General features: G+C 40.9%; 3 protein-coding genes across 3 annotated transcripts; 1 reads left to right on the top strand and 2 right to left on the bottom strand.

Moving 5' to 3' along the window:
- The first annotated feature begins 333 nt into the window (after positions 1–333).
- Positions 334–7,028, top strand: selenof (selenoprotein F). Its single transcript, XM_073491819.1, has 5 exons — positions 334–419; positions 1,786–1,953; positions 4,657–4,720; positions 5,553–5,602; positions 5,829–7,028. The coding sequence occupies exons 1-5, from the start codon at positions 372–374 to the stop codon at positions 5,958–5,960; spliced, it is 462 nt and encodes a 153-aa protein (XP_073347920.1). The 5' UTR covers positions 334–371; the 3' UTR covers positions 5,961–7,028.
- Positions 7,029–8,329: 1,301 nt separating this feature from the next.
- On the bottom strand, positions 8,330–11,486 carry cldn18 (claudin 18). The gene is made up of 5 exons (XM_073491468.1): positions 11,074–11,486; positions 9,734–9,898; positions 9,133–9,283; positions 8,913–9,026; positions 8,330–8,741 (listed from the first exon to the last, which is right to left on the bottom strand). Exons 1-5 carry the CDS (start codon positions 11,291–11,293, stop codon positions 8,645–8,647), a joined length of 747 nt encoding a protein of 248 aa, XP_073347569.1. The 5' UTR covers positions 11,294–11,486; the 3' UTR covers positions 8,330–8,644.
- A 2,248-nt stretch (positions 11,487–13,734) lies between these two features.
- On the bottom strand, positions 13,735–14,484 carry LOC141016984 (transcription factor Sox-14). The gene has a single exon (XM_073491598.1). The coding sequence runs from the start codon at positions 14,461–14,463 to the stop codon at positions 13,735–13,737; it is 729 nt and encodes a 242-aa protein (XP_073347699.1). The 5' UTR covers positions 14,464–14,484.
- Positions 14,485–16,362: the final 1,878 nt, after the last annotated feature.

Below are 16,362 nucleotides of genomic sequence, written 5' to 3'. Positions count from 1 at the left end.
TTCGTCGACTATCGCTGTCTGTTCAAAGCGGATTGGACAGCTTTCATAAACTGACCTGAACTTGGACAGCAGGTGTCGCTGTTCTTTAAAAACCATGACAACAGTAGAGACGAGGAAGAAATTATGAGTCGACCTTTGAATATGCCAAAACTCAAGAAGCATGAAATCCTACAGAAATCTAATTAAATTCTTCTTAATACCTCACATATTCATTCAAATATTAACACAGCCCATATGAATGACGTTGTGTCAGCAAGCGTCGAATTTTTTTGAAAATATAAGTGATCAGTTATGATCAGGCGCGACGGGGCTGCCCGGCAGTAAATACTCGGGTCCTCGGAGTAGTTTTCGCTAACAAAGCAAGCTCCAAAATGTCGGGAGAGGTGTATCTCCTCTGGCTTCTCTCGCTTTTACAAACGGTGAGTTTATTAACACTGATAATTAGCAATTGTCGCCGCTTTCAGAAGTGCTCCATAACTAGCATAAACGGTTGGCGTAGCTGTCAGCTGTCCAACGTTATGTTCAGTTTTGTGAGACGCATCCTGCTTTGCCCGGAGCTTCAAAATGACGTGGCTCATCCACAAACCCTTTGAGCCCCGATGGGAAAGTGAAGCCTCCTCAATGTTTATTTCTTAGCTAACTGACTTTTAGCGTGTTTAAACCGATTAGTATGTCGAGCTGTGTGTTTTGAAAGAGGAAAACAACGACAGACCAAGACTTCCGGTATTCTAAATGTACTTATTCCCCTCTAAAACCTGCCCCCTGCTCTGTAAAATGAGTCCTAAACGCCTGTAGCTAGTTAAAATATTACCTTTCCAGCTAAAGTTAAAGTTTGGAGGACTGTATTGAGAGAGTACACTATACAAGGCACCAACTCTCATTCCAAATAGGGACTACTTTTATGGGCTAATTTAATCACTCACTTCCTGAATCCTGAAAGCGAAACAGGTCGTGCTTAATCTGATTAATCTTACTAGCTTGCGTATCAAGAACAAAGTAAAACAAAATCCTCTAACAACAGCAGCTTAGTCCATCATTAATTACTATAACACTACGGCTTTATACAAGAGTTCTACGTTTATTCTTAAGCAGAAAACAGTTTGAACACACGAGGCTGAAATATCCTGTTAATTGGCCCACCTGTTTACCCACATTCCTACTAAACAATAATATGTCTTTTACACAACAATTGTGCTTTAATTATTAATCATCAGGTCAATCAGCCAAAGGTAATGGAGTCTAATTTTTGTACTTAATAATAATAATAAAAAAAAATAATTATAGTCAACATCAAGTGATGATGCCAGTTATTTGCAGATTCCAGCTTAATAGTTGCTAAGAATTAATTTTACTCCATATCACAAATCAAATGAATACTTAATTCATTTAGTCTGATGGTCACACCAGATAAATACAGTTAAGATGCCACTGAGGGTTTGACATGTCATTGGATTTTATTTTAACTGAAAACACATTTTGTAGATTACATATCATGATGTTGTTGTTACAACAGTACTGTCCTATAGGTTGATAATTTATGTTGGTTCCACAGTGGACTAAACTCGTTATTAGATAGTTATTTAGAGTGCTACATTCATCACGTTTGTAATCAATGTTCATTTCACAATTTTATTGTGCAAATCTTCACAATCTCCATTTCAAACTTCAGTAATGATGCTCTTTTATGCACACGCTCCTGTATATGAGTTGAAAGCACTTCATAAAAACTCTGCCTGTTATTTGTTCCTCTCTGGATCTCTCTTATCCTCTCCTTCCTCTCCACAGCTGTCGGCGTACGGCGCCGAGCTGTCGTCTGAGGCATGCAGGGAGCTGGGCTTCTCCAGCAACCTGCTGTGCAGCTCCTGTGACCTGCTCGGGGAGTTCAGCCTCACCAAGCTCCAGCCCGACTGCCGGCACTGCTGCCAGCAGGAGGCCCAGATGGAAGCGCGAAAGGTAAAAAGAACAGCAGAGCTCATGGAACTGGCAAACAGGAAGTAATTGCCTGTCTAGAGTCAGTCACAGCAAGGGGCTTCTTACAAAGGCTTTATCAAAGGAGACTCGGGAAGTGTAACCAGAGATATAACGAACAACAAGTGAATGCAGTAAAGTGATAAAATTAACTTACTTTAAATTTGTGCTGCATGACTGAGACTTGACACATGATATGATGATGTACAACAGATAGATTAGTATTTGTAGGGTCATGAGCTGATCTTTACTGCCTCTAGTCATTAACTAAGCTTCAGTGATGACAGGCTCCTCAGTGGTTAGCAGTAGCCCTCAGAGGACCTCCTTGTCAACATGTGTCACATTTATTGACAGGATCACAACTCCCAGCATTTGAACTGCTACTAAAAACAACCTAATTTTAACCCCCCTGTCACTGGGTCTGTTGGCACTGTTGGCAGCTGTGCATCAGATCTAAGCTGCCACACACAAATTCTGTCACTAGCTGTCTGTCTCAGAGTTTCTGATGTTCAGAGACAAGGCTCCTTAACCTCAGCTTGACACTCTCCATGGGGTCAAAGTGTCAAGTTTTGCGGGAACATCCTCTCTGTAACCAGCGAAGAGGTGTACTGTGCATTCATTGCTCCAGTGATTACAGAAAATTCGAAATGAGTCCCTGCTGAGCTCTGACGGGTAAACACTGAGTCAAATGATGGTGGAAAAACAAGGTAATTTTTCTTTGATTAAGCAAAGCCCCCAGAGCGTGTGTGGTATCCTAGCAACAGCACCTTGGAAAAGAGTAGTGCACACCTCATTACACCTCTTGATGATAACTCTGTTTCAGACAGACACTTAGAGAAAAGATTACTCCTCTACCTCCTCACGATTTGAGTGAAAATGTCACTTAGAAGAGCAATTGGCTGTCTCCAGCTGCACTCGGAGGGTACCAGCAGAAACGACAGTGTCACTAAGCACATTTTCTCCACAGACGGCAACAATTATCTGCCTTAAGAATTCTTTCAGTCTTGCAATAGACATCAGTGCCATGCCATTACACCCTCTGAGAAATGGCTTATTGCGCAGCCTAGTCGATTAGTAAGATTCACTGAGCACGGAGGGCATTTCGGTTATTCATTTTCAAATGTGGGCTTCGCCGTGCATATCAGCACCTCAGCTCCCATGGGTGCTACCATGCAATGTGTCTCTGTAGAGCAGGAAGACGATCCTGAGAGTCTCTCGGGCCTTAACAGTAATGGCTAAAGACAAAAACACAAGAAGCCTGTCAGGGCTTTTAAGCCTTAGAGAATATGTGTGACAATATTCTGTTTTTCTCTTACTGTTGACAAATCTTTTGAAAAGACCAAAAACAACAATGATCTATTTGTAAGAACTTGCCTGTGTAGCCAAAGTCTGATATATCTTATTCCTTTTTGTCATAGAGTTCCACTGTTGTCCTTACATTATTAAAACACATTGATGAGCCACAATGTTGTACTAGGAGACTTTGTTATGATTAGTAAGGGAGCTGTGGCTGAAAACGGTCCCAGATAAATGCACTATTTCCTCCTGTCTGAGCAATGTTACTATAGCTAAAGGCTAAAGGCTGGAGTGCTCAACTAGAAAACTATTCAGCCTTGTAGAAACTATATCTGTTGCCTGTTTTCTACCAATTAATTCTTCAGGAACCAGCAGGCTTTGTGCTGAGGGCCACACACAGGCAGGGGTAGTCAAAAAGTATTGACAGAGTGACACATTTTTAGTTTAGGAGGCTTGCAGAATAAATATGTGGCCAGGGAAGAGTGATCCAGAATAATCCCAATTTAAGGGAACGAAATCCCTTAAATTGATGTCTTTTGGTATTGAATTCTTAATTGTGGTCTAAATAACACATGGTTAAAGAGAAAAGGATAAAAACTTGTTACTCGTATTTCTTTAGGAAATGTTTTCCTTATTAACCTTTAGTTTTATGTGTATGGCTACTTTTTTAATGCCAGCTCCTAATAATTTATAAATATCACCATTTTTGTTTGAATTTATTAGGCAGTGAACTTAGTCATGCTCTGCATCTGCCTGCAGGTCTTGTTTGAGTACTTAAAAGTAAGACAAGGGCACGCTTTTACAGATTTGTAATCCCTGATAGACAGGGTTATTGGCTAATTAGCAGCATTTTGACGCGTTAAAATCCCCTGATCCAGTTAGAGCGTCCCATCAGTTGTTTCCTAGTTTCCTGTTCTCAGCAGAGTCGTGACTTTTCTCAGATCTGTGTGGTAAAATGAAAAGCACGGAAATTTAATTTCAGCCGTGCTGGATTGTTTACAGAAAGACAGGCGAAGAGAGGAAGAAGATCGGATCTTAGCTTTGCATGCATAATTTAATTTGCTGTGTGAACCAGCCAACCAGGCCATTTACCGCTCTCCTCTCCTGAAAAAGCAAGCAGAGCGTGGTCTTGAAATACTGCTGTGACACTCCAATTTCCTCTAACTTATTGTATATTGGCGCTGGAGGTTTGATTACAAGTGAGCCCTGCACAAACCACCATCCATCAGCCCTGCTCCATATGCACAGGCTCACAGTTTAATGACCCCCAAGGAGTTGCCTGGACACGTTTATGAATCAGTCTGCCTGAATCAAATTACCACCAGCAGGGACACTGCCCATTCTTTGTGTCTGTGTGCGGTCATTGATGGGTGTGTGTTTCTCTGCACACAGCTCTATGCTGGGGCCATCCTCGAGGTGTGTGGATGAAAACTGGGGAGGTTCCCTCAAGTCCAAGGTGAGTTCTCTATTGTGATTATCCTCTGATATTTATTATCTTTATCGATAGACTGATAAAGTGTTTTCAGAGACCGATTATTAGTAGTCAAGGAGATGGGTAACTGCTATCTGGAGGCCAATCCTATACTCATTACTAAACTAAATTTATTTGGTAACTTAAGTTACTAGTTACTAACCCGTGATGTGTAGCCAATCAGAACCAAAGTAGCATTTTTAAATTAATATATTTTATTACCAATCAGCCAATAAAAAACAAAAAAACAATTCAGATAATCGGAAAAATGCTGAATATGGGCCAATAATCGATCAATGCCTACTTATCTTGTTTTTTTAAATACAGTAACAGCTGGTGCCTGACATTGAGCTTATGCTTTGTGCTGTTCTTTGTGTTAATCAATGGGGATGTGTGTGACATACAGCCTTTTGAAATCACTTTTTAGCGGTAGGTGGTCTAAAACGCCTGAGAGACGCCCGTTTTTTTCAAACAAACTGCTGAAGTTGTTTTTACCCGGTGTGTCTTGGGAGTCGACCTCCCTTCTCTGCTCAGTGTAACATTTGGTTAATTTGGCGTCAGGTTACGTTGATGGAGATGCTGCAGCTCGCCTCAGTGCGGGGGCAGACGTCTGGAGCCCCTTGTGTGCCATATGGCTGTCGTTTGTTTACTTCAGCTGTAGCCATCCCGTCTTCTCAACTGTCTCCGCCGTTGTTAACGCTGCATTCTCAGGAGGTTTCGCAGTTGTCACTAATTACAGATCTCAGTGCTAAAATAGAACGACTAATTGGCTGATTCATGGCCCGACATTTGTCTCACCAGTGTTTTATCTCCTCAGCTTTTGTCAGGAGTGAGAAGCCGAAGATGTTCAAGGGTCTTCAGATCAAGGTAGGAGTGATGAATTGTGTTGACGTAGCAGCATGATGACTGCTATAGTTTCATAATTGGATGCATTAAGCCGTATCTGGTAACAAAAAATAAATCGGATGATGTTGATCGGATGACTCACAAACATTTCTCTGAATGTTTGTCATTTGTGTCGAGGGCAAACCTGCCTTCCTAACACCCCCTCCTCTTTTTCTCTCTTTCCCACTCACCCCCTCCCACACGGCAGTACGTGAGAGGCTCAGATCCTGTACTAAAGCTTTTGGACGATAACGGGAACATCGCTGAAGAGCTCAGCATCCTCAAGTGGAACACAGACAGCGTGGAGGAGTTCCTGAGTGAGAAATTAGACCGGATATAGACGCAAGAATCCAAATTTTTTTTTTGTTTGTTTTTAGTCTTTAGTTGAAGGGTCTGTTCACCCAAATTACAATCCCTCCAGTCGTATCTAGCTATGCAGATATTTGTCTTTTGTGCCAAGGTCGAGAGATATCTCACTCTGACATTTCTGTGTCCGTCACTTCAATGCAGTTCTGTTTGGGGTTCATGCAGGGTTGAAGAATAATGTTTAACTTGTTTAACAGCAACTTTCCTTTCTAGAAACTGTGTCCAGGTTCATGTAGATCAGTCACCAAACACACAGACACTATTTCTGGAAAGATTTGTAGCTGTAAATCTGATTTTACAATGTTTTGAGCACCACAAACAGACAAAAATACACTCGCCTCCAGCAGTAATCAGAAGAGAAACATCTTAAAAAAAAAATCAGCACATTAAACAGAAACTATCTGCTTGGTAGAGCCTACTAGGGGAAAGTGAGAAAATGTTTGAGTTTGATAGTTTGGGTGAACTAACCCTTTTTAGTTATTTACCAATTTGACCACACCTTGGCCTTGATAGATGGTTGTTAAATCACTGCTCTTTAGGACTGTTTTTGTATCTGAAAATCATGAATTTCTTGTCTGGATTTTACCAAATAACTTATGTGAGAGTGTGAAAAGACATAATCACAGAGCCCAGACAGGCAGCACATCCAAAATACTGACCAACATTACAGATCAATCATGGCTCAAAGTGGGTCCTTTAAGTTTGAAAACGATGCACATCATGTTGTTGTCTACCTGTGGGAGTTTCTGTTCCCCTATCTGATAATCTTGTATAACTTTTTTTTATAACGCTCAACATTGTGACTGATAGGTTTCTGATGAGAATTAATCCTAGTTGCTCTTCCAATGCGGGTGTCTTTGTCGAAGCACATATTAGTGAAGACCTCACAGTAAACCAGTGTTGGGATGTGAGGTCTGATGTATGTCTGTGTTTTTCGGCATCTTCTGCTTCGAAGAGGAACTGGATTCATTTTGGATGATTGTTTTTGAGCGAGTGAGGTGACTGTTTAAATATGCAACAATAAACAAAGTCTCTAATGGTTTTTCTGTCCGTAGCTTACGTTTTTTTTACTCTAACACAGTCATCTTTGTATTTGAGTATAGATGACTGCTTTGGTCTGCTGACTGATTTAAAATGAAAGAATTTGCTTACATCTAGTGGTGTGAAACAACATTGCAGCTCAGTGCTGTGACAGGGAGACGAGGAGTTAACAGAGCATACTTAGTAGGTGGATTGTTCTTGTAAGAGGACCCTAAAGTACTCTCAAGAACTTATATTTTTCACTTTCTATATTTGTAAGGAAAAGACTTTTTATGACCCTGTTTTCTCTGTGTTCCCCTTTAAAATGAAAAAAAAAACAAAAAAAAAACTTATTCATGAACACCCCTTTAAGGTTTCCTTACCGTATTACATGCAGAACTAGAATCGCCCTCAGTAGAGCATAACCTCCACCTAGGGTCCCCTTTAATTCAATCAAGCCTAATCTAATACCAAATAAAACATTTAAATCTGCTAGAACCGGACCTTTATTTGGAAGTGCATGTAATTGTGCTCACTTATAGATACCAGCCACCTAAATAGACCTGATTTTTTTAATCAAGATAGATGCATTTATCCCTGGGAAATTAATGATATTGAAAAACAGCATTGTCAAGGAAAATATTCCTGGTTCTGTTCCTTTATCTGGATCAACATCGAAAGTTAATGTGGTCCATTCTGGGCAGAGACCCACCTTCCATCCAAATTTTATGGAAATCTGTAGTTTGTAGTTTTTTGCGTAATCCTGCTGACAAACCATCCAACAATCGGACACGGGTGAAAACATAACCTCCTTGATGAGGTAATAATTACATATCTCTCTGGACAGTACATTTGGCCCTGTGTTTCCTTATCAGGTATTCTTCAAACGGGAATGGTTACCAAAACTGACCTGATTGCCCTTTTTGCAGCATGAAAGTGCTGGATAGATTAGAAAAATACTGCATCTACTTTATCACCTTGAGAGACAAACTGACCTAGATTTAACACCTCTAGTTTCTTTTACATTTCTATACAGCTACAAGTCTGGATAAATAAGGGGAGAAGTGAAACTTTTGCATGTTACTTTGCATGTTGAAGCATCTTTCCAAAGAAAAGTGCTAGTATGGAAGATAATTACTGCAAATTGTCTACAGATACACTTTAACAAGGGGAATTGATATATGAATACCTCTTCCTTAAATTACCTTTACTCATATAAAATTAATCAAATGCAAGAGTTCCACATGTCAATAATCAGGTATGTGTATGTTTTCATTTACCATCTATACTTCAAGGGTAATTCAAAGAACCACTTGACACACATTTCACAAATCAATGTTTTATTAACATAAAAATAAAATGATTTTAACAAAACTTAAGTAAAAAAACTTTGCTTACATACAGCATCTGAGCATTTATAAATATCTAGTAACCACTGACGTGCACATGAAAACTAAATATTTCTTATTACACCTGTTAGTATGCTGTTAAGATGTGAGACATTGTCACCATTAGCACTTAGTAAAGACATAGTATTGAAAGCGAAAACAAGGCCACTGAAAAAAAAAATCCCACAAAGCATGTTGCATGTGAAACGCTACAAGTACACGCCTTAGCAAATACAAATTATTAAAGCTGTTACACATAATTCTGCTCTTTCTTGCCGCCCACTGAATGGTGATCACCCAGGTCGCTCTTGGTCTTGGGCTGAGGTTTGTAAACAACCCCTGGGTAACTGAAAAACACATGGAGTACAGGTAATTGTATTATGATGGTGTAGATTGAAACAAGTGAAAAGGGCATTGACTTGAGTCTAAACCAAATCTGCAGATATAATTAGATAACTAGAAAATGTGGGACTTCAGTAATTGAGATAATTTCACTATTAATATGAGAGGTGACTCACCTTGGCTTTTCATCTTTCACCATTTCCCTGAAGGCCACTGACTTCAGAATACCTCCAACGACGAGGACGCCCCCTGCGATCCAGGCTACAAACAGTGCAGGGCCAAAAGTGTATCTGCAGGGACAAAAAAATCAGCCAGACTCGACACAATGTATGTCCAGCATGCAAATAACATGTCGAACATGAAAACACATGCAAAATAATAAACGCCATATCTTACGTGGGCATCCCTCCCATTCCTCCGCCCATTCCTCCCATCCCTCCCTGCATGTTTCCTCCGAACCCTCCTCCGTAGTTGTTGTAAGTGGACATCCTGAAACTGGCCACAATCTGATTGGCGTAGACAGAAGCTCCTGCAATGCCACACACACCTGAGAGACAGTGATGGAGAGACGTAGACAAGAACTCAGTGTTTTATTTACCACATAGAGAAATGCATTGAAGGGGTATGAAGTTTTTTTTTTTTTTTTAAACTTTTTTTCTTTTGTTAAAAGGTAACTGCACATATTTTAGAGATTAAAGTGTATTTACAGGTGTTGCAGAATACTACTGCTCAAGGGAAAAAAGATCCAGAGGCAGCTGCATGTAATCTGATAAAGTGCTTCCAGTGATGTCACTCAGTTGCATTGTGGGTAATGTAGGCACCAGGTTTCGAAAAGCAGCCCACTGGTCTAACATTGCACTCCTGTAACACTTAATCTCTAAAATATGTGCAGTTACCCCTTAAAAAAGTAGAAAGATGATAAGTTGGATGGATAAAAGATCTGTCCCACCAGCTCACAAATGAACTTCCTACTGTTGTTTGTTATTTCTAACCCTACCGGCGGTGATGAACATGATGCCTGCGGTGAGACTCATCTTGGCCTTGGTGGTGTTGGCCATGCTGGTCATTGTGAGGCAGGTAAGGGAGAAAACTGATATGAACGTCCCGAGGACACTCAGCACCACCCCCACTATCATCAGGGCGCGCACTGCCTGGAAGGAACCTATAGGACAGAAAATACACATTAAGAGACATTTTATATTGAGTCTGATATATCTAAAAAGGACTGATTTGCTCATTATGTCTAATCAACAAGAACTGAGTCTTCTAAATCCTCCTAAGACGACGTTAACAGATGAATTTAATCTTATAGTGTGACCTGTGTTCTCCTACAGTAGGTGTGCTGTAGGAACCTGCCCTTTGCTTGTTGTTTGTTCTGTTTCTGATAACTGTGTTGACTAAGTCTTGGCCCAGCTGTCCATTATTTTAAACCAGAATGCACTGGTGCTAATGCAAATACTGATAGGAGAAGGCTCGATACTGGAACAACAGTTTGTAACAGGACGATTGAAACTGAGAGTAAAAATTATTTTAAAACAGCATCTGTGAAAAAAAAGAAGTTATGCCCAGAAGAGCCTTTTCACTTCCGCCTGCAGCCTCATACTTATCCCGTCAACAGCTTAATGAGAAAAAGTCCTCACAGATATATTCAAATTGTTTCAATCAACCTTCGATTCTTAAATCACCATCATGATTTTCCCCATGTTGGCTTTACTATAATAAACATTCAACTTCACTATATGACAATAAGACATATTTATTTGATCCAGAACTAAATTGAAAGCTGTTTGAAGATATTAAATTTCATTTTTAGAACTGAAATGCTCCTGGTAGGTTTCAAGAGTTCAGACCAACAGGCACTGGCTGCTCTTCTCATCGACATTTTTGTTTTACGCAATATCTTACACATATGTGACAGAGATGCAGAGAGAGAAGGGCTGAACTTCTGTTCTGATGCATCTACATGAGACTCATCTCACACACATTTTAAACCTCTTTTCCTTCATTTAAGAAGGGCTAGTCAGGCCCTCTCGAGAGAACTTCCTCCTAAACTTGGTACAGTTTAGTTACAACTTTCTTAATCTTTGCTACTTGCTGCATCATTGTTCCTGTGACTGGAGAAAGCTCAGCAAACATCTAACAATGTCTCCTCACAGAAGATATGGGAGAGCCCAGACTATTTCCTCAAAAGATAAACTCATGAGGCCACTTCCATTACAGTGAAGGTGACACAGTTTAAATATTCAATTAGCAATGATAAAAAAAACTAATTTGTATGTGAAAGGTCAGCCACTGTAGAGGCTCTGCACATTCAAACATATGAGCGTTTTGTCCTACCTGAGAAGCCCAGGAGGCCATAGAGTGGGCGACACTCTGTGAACCCTGAGGAAGCAGTCTCACAGTCCTGCCACAGACCCTTGTAGGTGTAAACAGACGTCACCACATCCCCCTGCCTGTCCTTCACACTCCATTTGTTCATGGCAGTAGCTGCGATGAGGGCCGCCGCGCCGATCAAACCCAAAATGAATCCACCATTCTGCAGAACTGAAGGCGCCATTGTTGTTTCCTCCTTCAGAAGTTAGGAAATGTACCTGAGTGGCACAGTGTGTGTGTGTGCAATAGATCAAGAGCCTAACGCTTAAAGTACAGCTGCATATATAGGTGAGTCTAAGTAAAGGTGCCTAGGTGAGCAGGTGTGTGGGCAGAGAATGAAAATGGGTGAAGTGGCACCTCGTAGTGATGGTGGCGTTGGGTGGAGATGGTTGAGTTTCACCCAGTGGGTGATACAGCTGCATGGGTTGGGCTATTTTGTGTTGAGAGGTGTGGACACAGTGGTGATAGGCACACCTGGCACCTAAATGACGGTTAACAGTTTAAATGTAAATACGGGAAACTGAATCATCGACTTCACGTGGCTTTCAGTAAACTGCCAACAGTTTAGTGAGTAAATGATGCAGTAAAATGCTGTATCAACACTTTGACAAACTAAAATATGATGCAGCGCTGTAGAAAGACAAACACAGAGATGAGTGTCACTCTATCATGTATAACATAATGAACCAGCAGAAAGAGAGTAAGATAAACACAGGAAGACATAAAACACATGACAAGTTGAGATTCATAATCATCCACGCAGAGTTCATATCAGGCCTCAATGTGTTACTTTAAAATGATCATGAGAAGCCAAACCAGTAATGTAAAACCTCTTTTCACAGTACAGGGATTTAAAACCTGACACTAAATCCTAAGAACTTCCTCCTCGCCTGGGCAAGTGTCAAGTGAAAACCCTCCAACTGGAGCATCCCGATGTTCAAGGGTTTAATTACAATGTCCCTGATTCATGTCGAGCCGAGGACATTTGTTGCCTTTCTACTATCTGAGGCAAAAATGCCCTCTGGCAAAGACCCAGATACACTGCGGCAGGTCTTTCCTGGTGTAAGTTTGATCATGTTGTACCTTGAGAGCGAAACTCACTGAGAGGACTCATTCCCACTCACTAACTTTGAGACAAACAGCAACGCATACGATGCCCATGATTCAACTTTTCACCTTATCACTCTGTCAACATCGAGGGAGGAGAGAAGTTTCTGTTCTCCTCTTATCATGAGGCCGCTCGCTCTCGCTTCCTCCCAGAAACACACTCATGGAAAAACAACAAACTCATACGGAAGTCATTGAAATGATGAGACTAGAAAATTTAATTTTGTTTGTCAGTTGAGTGGACTTCTGTTTTTTTTTTTGCATGATATTGATAAGTGTTATTCCTTTGTCTTTGCTGTGCACCTTATCAGGAGATTAAAAACTCAGCCTGTTTAAATAAGAGCGCTCAGGTGGTGAGGAACATGCTTTGATAGCAAACTTTCCCCAGTCACAATTACTTGAAATTACATTTAATTGAAAAAAAAGAAAGAAAAAGAAACAAGTAACACATTGATAATCACTAGATTTAAAATTGGATCATCCCAAATACAAGCCATAATATCAAAGAAATTAATGAACTTCACACCAACATTGTTCACTGAGCAGCAACTGACGTATTATCTCAAACTGATTTAGCTGCTTTCCTTTCTTTTGAAAACAACAGACTCCAAAGGAAGTAAAAAACAAAACAACAACAACAACAACTCCTATTATAAGACAATGCTTTATGGAAACATTTATTATTTCCACTTCCAAATAAAAAAAAAAAACAGAAACAGATCCACTGGGGGACAAACTGCTGTTACTGTCCAAATGTGAAAATGTCTGAATCAAAAGTGCAAAATTAGACTTAAAGGAGCACTGTGTAGTTTTGGGGAAGACATTTTAATCAGAAAAGAAAGATCTGCATTGACTGTTGTTTTTTTAATGCCTAAACAAACTCTCTTTGTTTTCATGACTGAATAAACTGAATATACAAACTGATCTTAAAGGACAACACAATTTTATACTGTTTCACTTTGTTTATATGTGGCGGACCCTGCCACCTTTTTAGTTTCTAGAGTTTGTATTATGACCTCATTAATATTGTAAATATTAAAATTGTGAGTTTGAATTTCTTTTCCAAATCTACATAGTGCCCCTTTAATACCTTTTTTGATAAATAAATTGTCATTGGCTCTTGCAGGCTTCCTCTGCCGATGTGTTTTATGCTTATCCGTCAGGACTGTGGACACAGAAGTCTGTTTGCCTTTTGTTTAATTATATAGAAAAGTTATGCATGGGCCATTTTAAACTGTTTTGAATGTTTTGTCTCGAAGTCAAAAGAGTATCAAAATAACATCTTTAAAATTCCAAATCTTAACTCTGAGTTAACACAGAATAACGAGTAATATAGAGACTTCTGTTGTCTTTTTGGCAATTTATGTCATCTTGAAGTGCATTAAATGCCCTAGCCTAATATTCAGTTTTACTGTGATATGTGTAAAATGAGCCCAGTTCTTTCTCTGTTGTGATATTATATAGGGAGGTCCTGTGCGCAAACTTTCCCCGTCACGTCTTCAAAGTGTATCCGGCCTGTCACACACTGGAGCTGGGTGAGGTGTACGAGTCCATGCCGCTCTTGGTCATCCCTCCAGGGAACAGAATATAGGCCACCTGAGGCTGTAAACTGGCTGCGGACCATGCGCTACAGTTACAGGGCACCACGTACCCCGGGCTGGAGGGGGACGGGTGGGTGTGGGTGTGCTGTCCGGGGCAAGCCAGACCCCCAATCCCTGCAGTCTGGTATCCAAACGTGTGCGCGCTGAAGGGCAGAGCGCCGGCGGCCAGAGTGTGCGGGAGCTCCGCCATCCGCTGGACAGCTCCGGTGCTGAACTGCGACACCGGCTCCAGAAGCGAGAAGGACGAGGCGGAGGAGGAGGCGGGGGCGAGGAGAGCTCTGGCTTTATCCCCAGGGACGAGAAAGGAGTCCATGGAAAATCCCTTCAGATGCTCCGCTGCGTCCCCGAGTAAAGACGGCAGCGGGAAAACGAAGCGGTCCCTCTTCAGGAGACTCTTGGGTTTGCGCCGGGGTCTGTACTTGTAGTCCGGGTGCTCCTTCATGTGCTGAGCCCGCAGCCTCTTGGCCTCGTCGATGTACGGACGTTTCTCGGAGTCGGAGAGCAGCTTCCACTCCGCGCCGAGTCTCTTGCTGATTTCAGAGTTGTGCATCTTTGGGTTCTCCTGGGCCATTTTCCTCCTCTGGCCTCTGGACCACACCATGAACGCATTCATGGGTCTTTTGATGTGATCTAAAGGTTTTGCCATATCAGAAAGTGACACATTAATTATTAAAACACGCACCGGTCCTACTTTAAATTAAGTCTCCAAGAAGCGCATGCTCCTCTCGTGCGTAAAAGTGGTGAAGAAGTGCCACAGAGGGATTCAGCTGAGAAGTATTTTCTCTGTCTCTTTGGTGAGGAGACACTAGAAAGCGCAACTCCAAATTGACTGAAGCATTTGCACAAAGTGGAACGGGAAAGTGCATAAAGCGCAAAGCCCGGGCGCATGAATGGGAGTCACAGAGGACCAAGTTGGAAGCTTGTTAAGGATGATGCTGGGCATGTCAACCACTCATCACCACAACACTGTCACTGCGGGGCCAAGCCAATGGGAACGAGAGGGAGCACTGTAATCCCTTCACAAAAAGTGACTGTACAACATTTCTGAGGGACTCCCCCCTTCTCTCCCCCTTAGGCTCTCCAAATGTCTGCTGAGACAAGTGCAGGCAGGGAACCAGTGAAGAAAGACATCTGCTGCACAACACAAGCAGAAAACTTTATTTACTTTACTTATTTAAAATCGAGATAATCGGTGAGGGCTATGGAAGTAAAATGTGGACATTATATTGCACTGCAGCTCCTCATTGTCCTGTAATGACCCACATGGCTCATTTGCTCAATAATGACTTGATTGCAGGATATCTTAGAGGAATTTGCTGCATATTAACCATCTCATTAGACCAAGGGTGTAGCCAGAATTACTAACTTTATGAGTCTGTGGCCTCCAAACACCCCTCAAAACCCCCTAAAGAACGTCTCTAATTATTTGGATTTTCCATTTTAAGGGTTTTTATAATATTTTCTGCTAGTTTCATTGTACTAGAGCGATTCTTGCAAGGAAAATACTCTGAAAAAGAGCCCTAAACCAAACTCTTACAATTAGCAACCAGGTTAAATTTTTTTTCTTATTTTATTATCAATTATCAATTCTTTATTTTATATTCATGCTTTGTGCACTGAAACACTTCCTTTATATATTTCTTTGTTAAAAGACCAAGTATGTAAAAACCTACTTAGCAATAAACATGATTCTCCCTGCAGATTTTCATTATCCATCATCTGTACAGTTGCAGATAAATGTGGCAGCAGTAAACTGACAACGATTTGTCAGATTTGCTTCGTTTATAAGAGTTGCAACCTGGAACACAGCCGTATGACATTTGAGTGTCCCACCCAGAGAGTGACATCAGAGGAAAATGACTGCCGTTTGAGTATGGTCCAAGGTCAAAACATGTTAGCTTTTTGAATGAATGCTACTTTCAATGATTTTGCCACTAAAATAAAGGCTTTATAATATTTCCTTCCTCATTTCTGATCATTTTTCCTATTTGGAGTGCCTGGTTTGGCTCAGGTTTTTGAAAATAAAAGTGTTACTGCTTTATTTCCCAACATGAAGGTCTAAATGTTATTTACAGCGCTCTCTACAAGCTACAAGGAGTAAAATTCTGCAGGAGAAATACTGAATCTCAGTGAAAAATGGGTCAAAAACTATTAGAATCAAGCTCGAAACTGTCTCCTCAAAAGTACTGAGGACATGACCCTGCGTGAACAGGGTCAACCTTGCCTCCGTCTTTGCTGCAAGATCACTCCCAATTTGTACTTTTTGTAAAATTTGTCCTTAAAACTGACACAATCACTAATTTACATTCTCTCCTATGATGCCATGCAGGTTTCTTATATATCGATATGTGCGCAGGCGGCTCACCTCTCCCTCCTCCATCTTCGACAAAATCAATATTAATCACAGCCATAATTCACCGGCCCTGGGTGACTCCACTGGTTGTTACAGTTTTCATAATTACTCTACCTTATCTGATCAAAAATATGCTTTAGCCATCTCGTCTGTTATTGAAATGACATTGACGGAAAAACGGCTGAGCAGTAA

This window comes from Pagrus major, chromosome 21 (assembly GCF_040436345.1).
Source record: "Pagrus major chromosome 21, Pma_NU_1.0".
Classification (NCBI taxonomy): domain Eukaryota; kingdom Metazoa; phylum Chordata; class Actinopteri; order Spariformes; family Sparidae; genus Pagrus; species Pagrus major.
Note: the sequence above shows the minus strand (reverse complement) of the source record. Positions and strands in the feature narration are given on the sequence as shown.

What these genes read in the sequence shown, in the direction of transcription:
- cldn18 (XM_073491468.1), bottom strand. Translation starts at nt 11,293, where the DNA reads ATGGCGCCTTCAGTTCTGCAGAATGGTGGATTCATTTTGGGTTTGATC. An exon ending in TGGCCTCCTGGGCTTCTCAG is followed by an intron (nt 9,899 to 11,073) that starts GTAGGACAAAAC and finishes TCTGTCCTATAG; the next exon opens with GTTCCTTCCAGGCAGTGCGC. An exon ending in GGAATGGGAGGGATGCCCAC is followed by an intron (nt 9,027 to 9,132) that starts GTAAGATATGGC and finishes TTGTCCCTGCAG; the next exon opens with ATACACTTTTGGCCCTGCAC.
- LOC141016984 (XM_073491598.1), bottom strand. Translation starts at nt 14,463, where the DNA reads ATGGCAAAACCTTTAGATCACATCAAAAGACCCATGAATGCGTTCATG.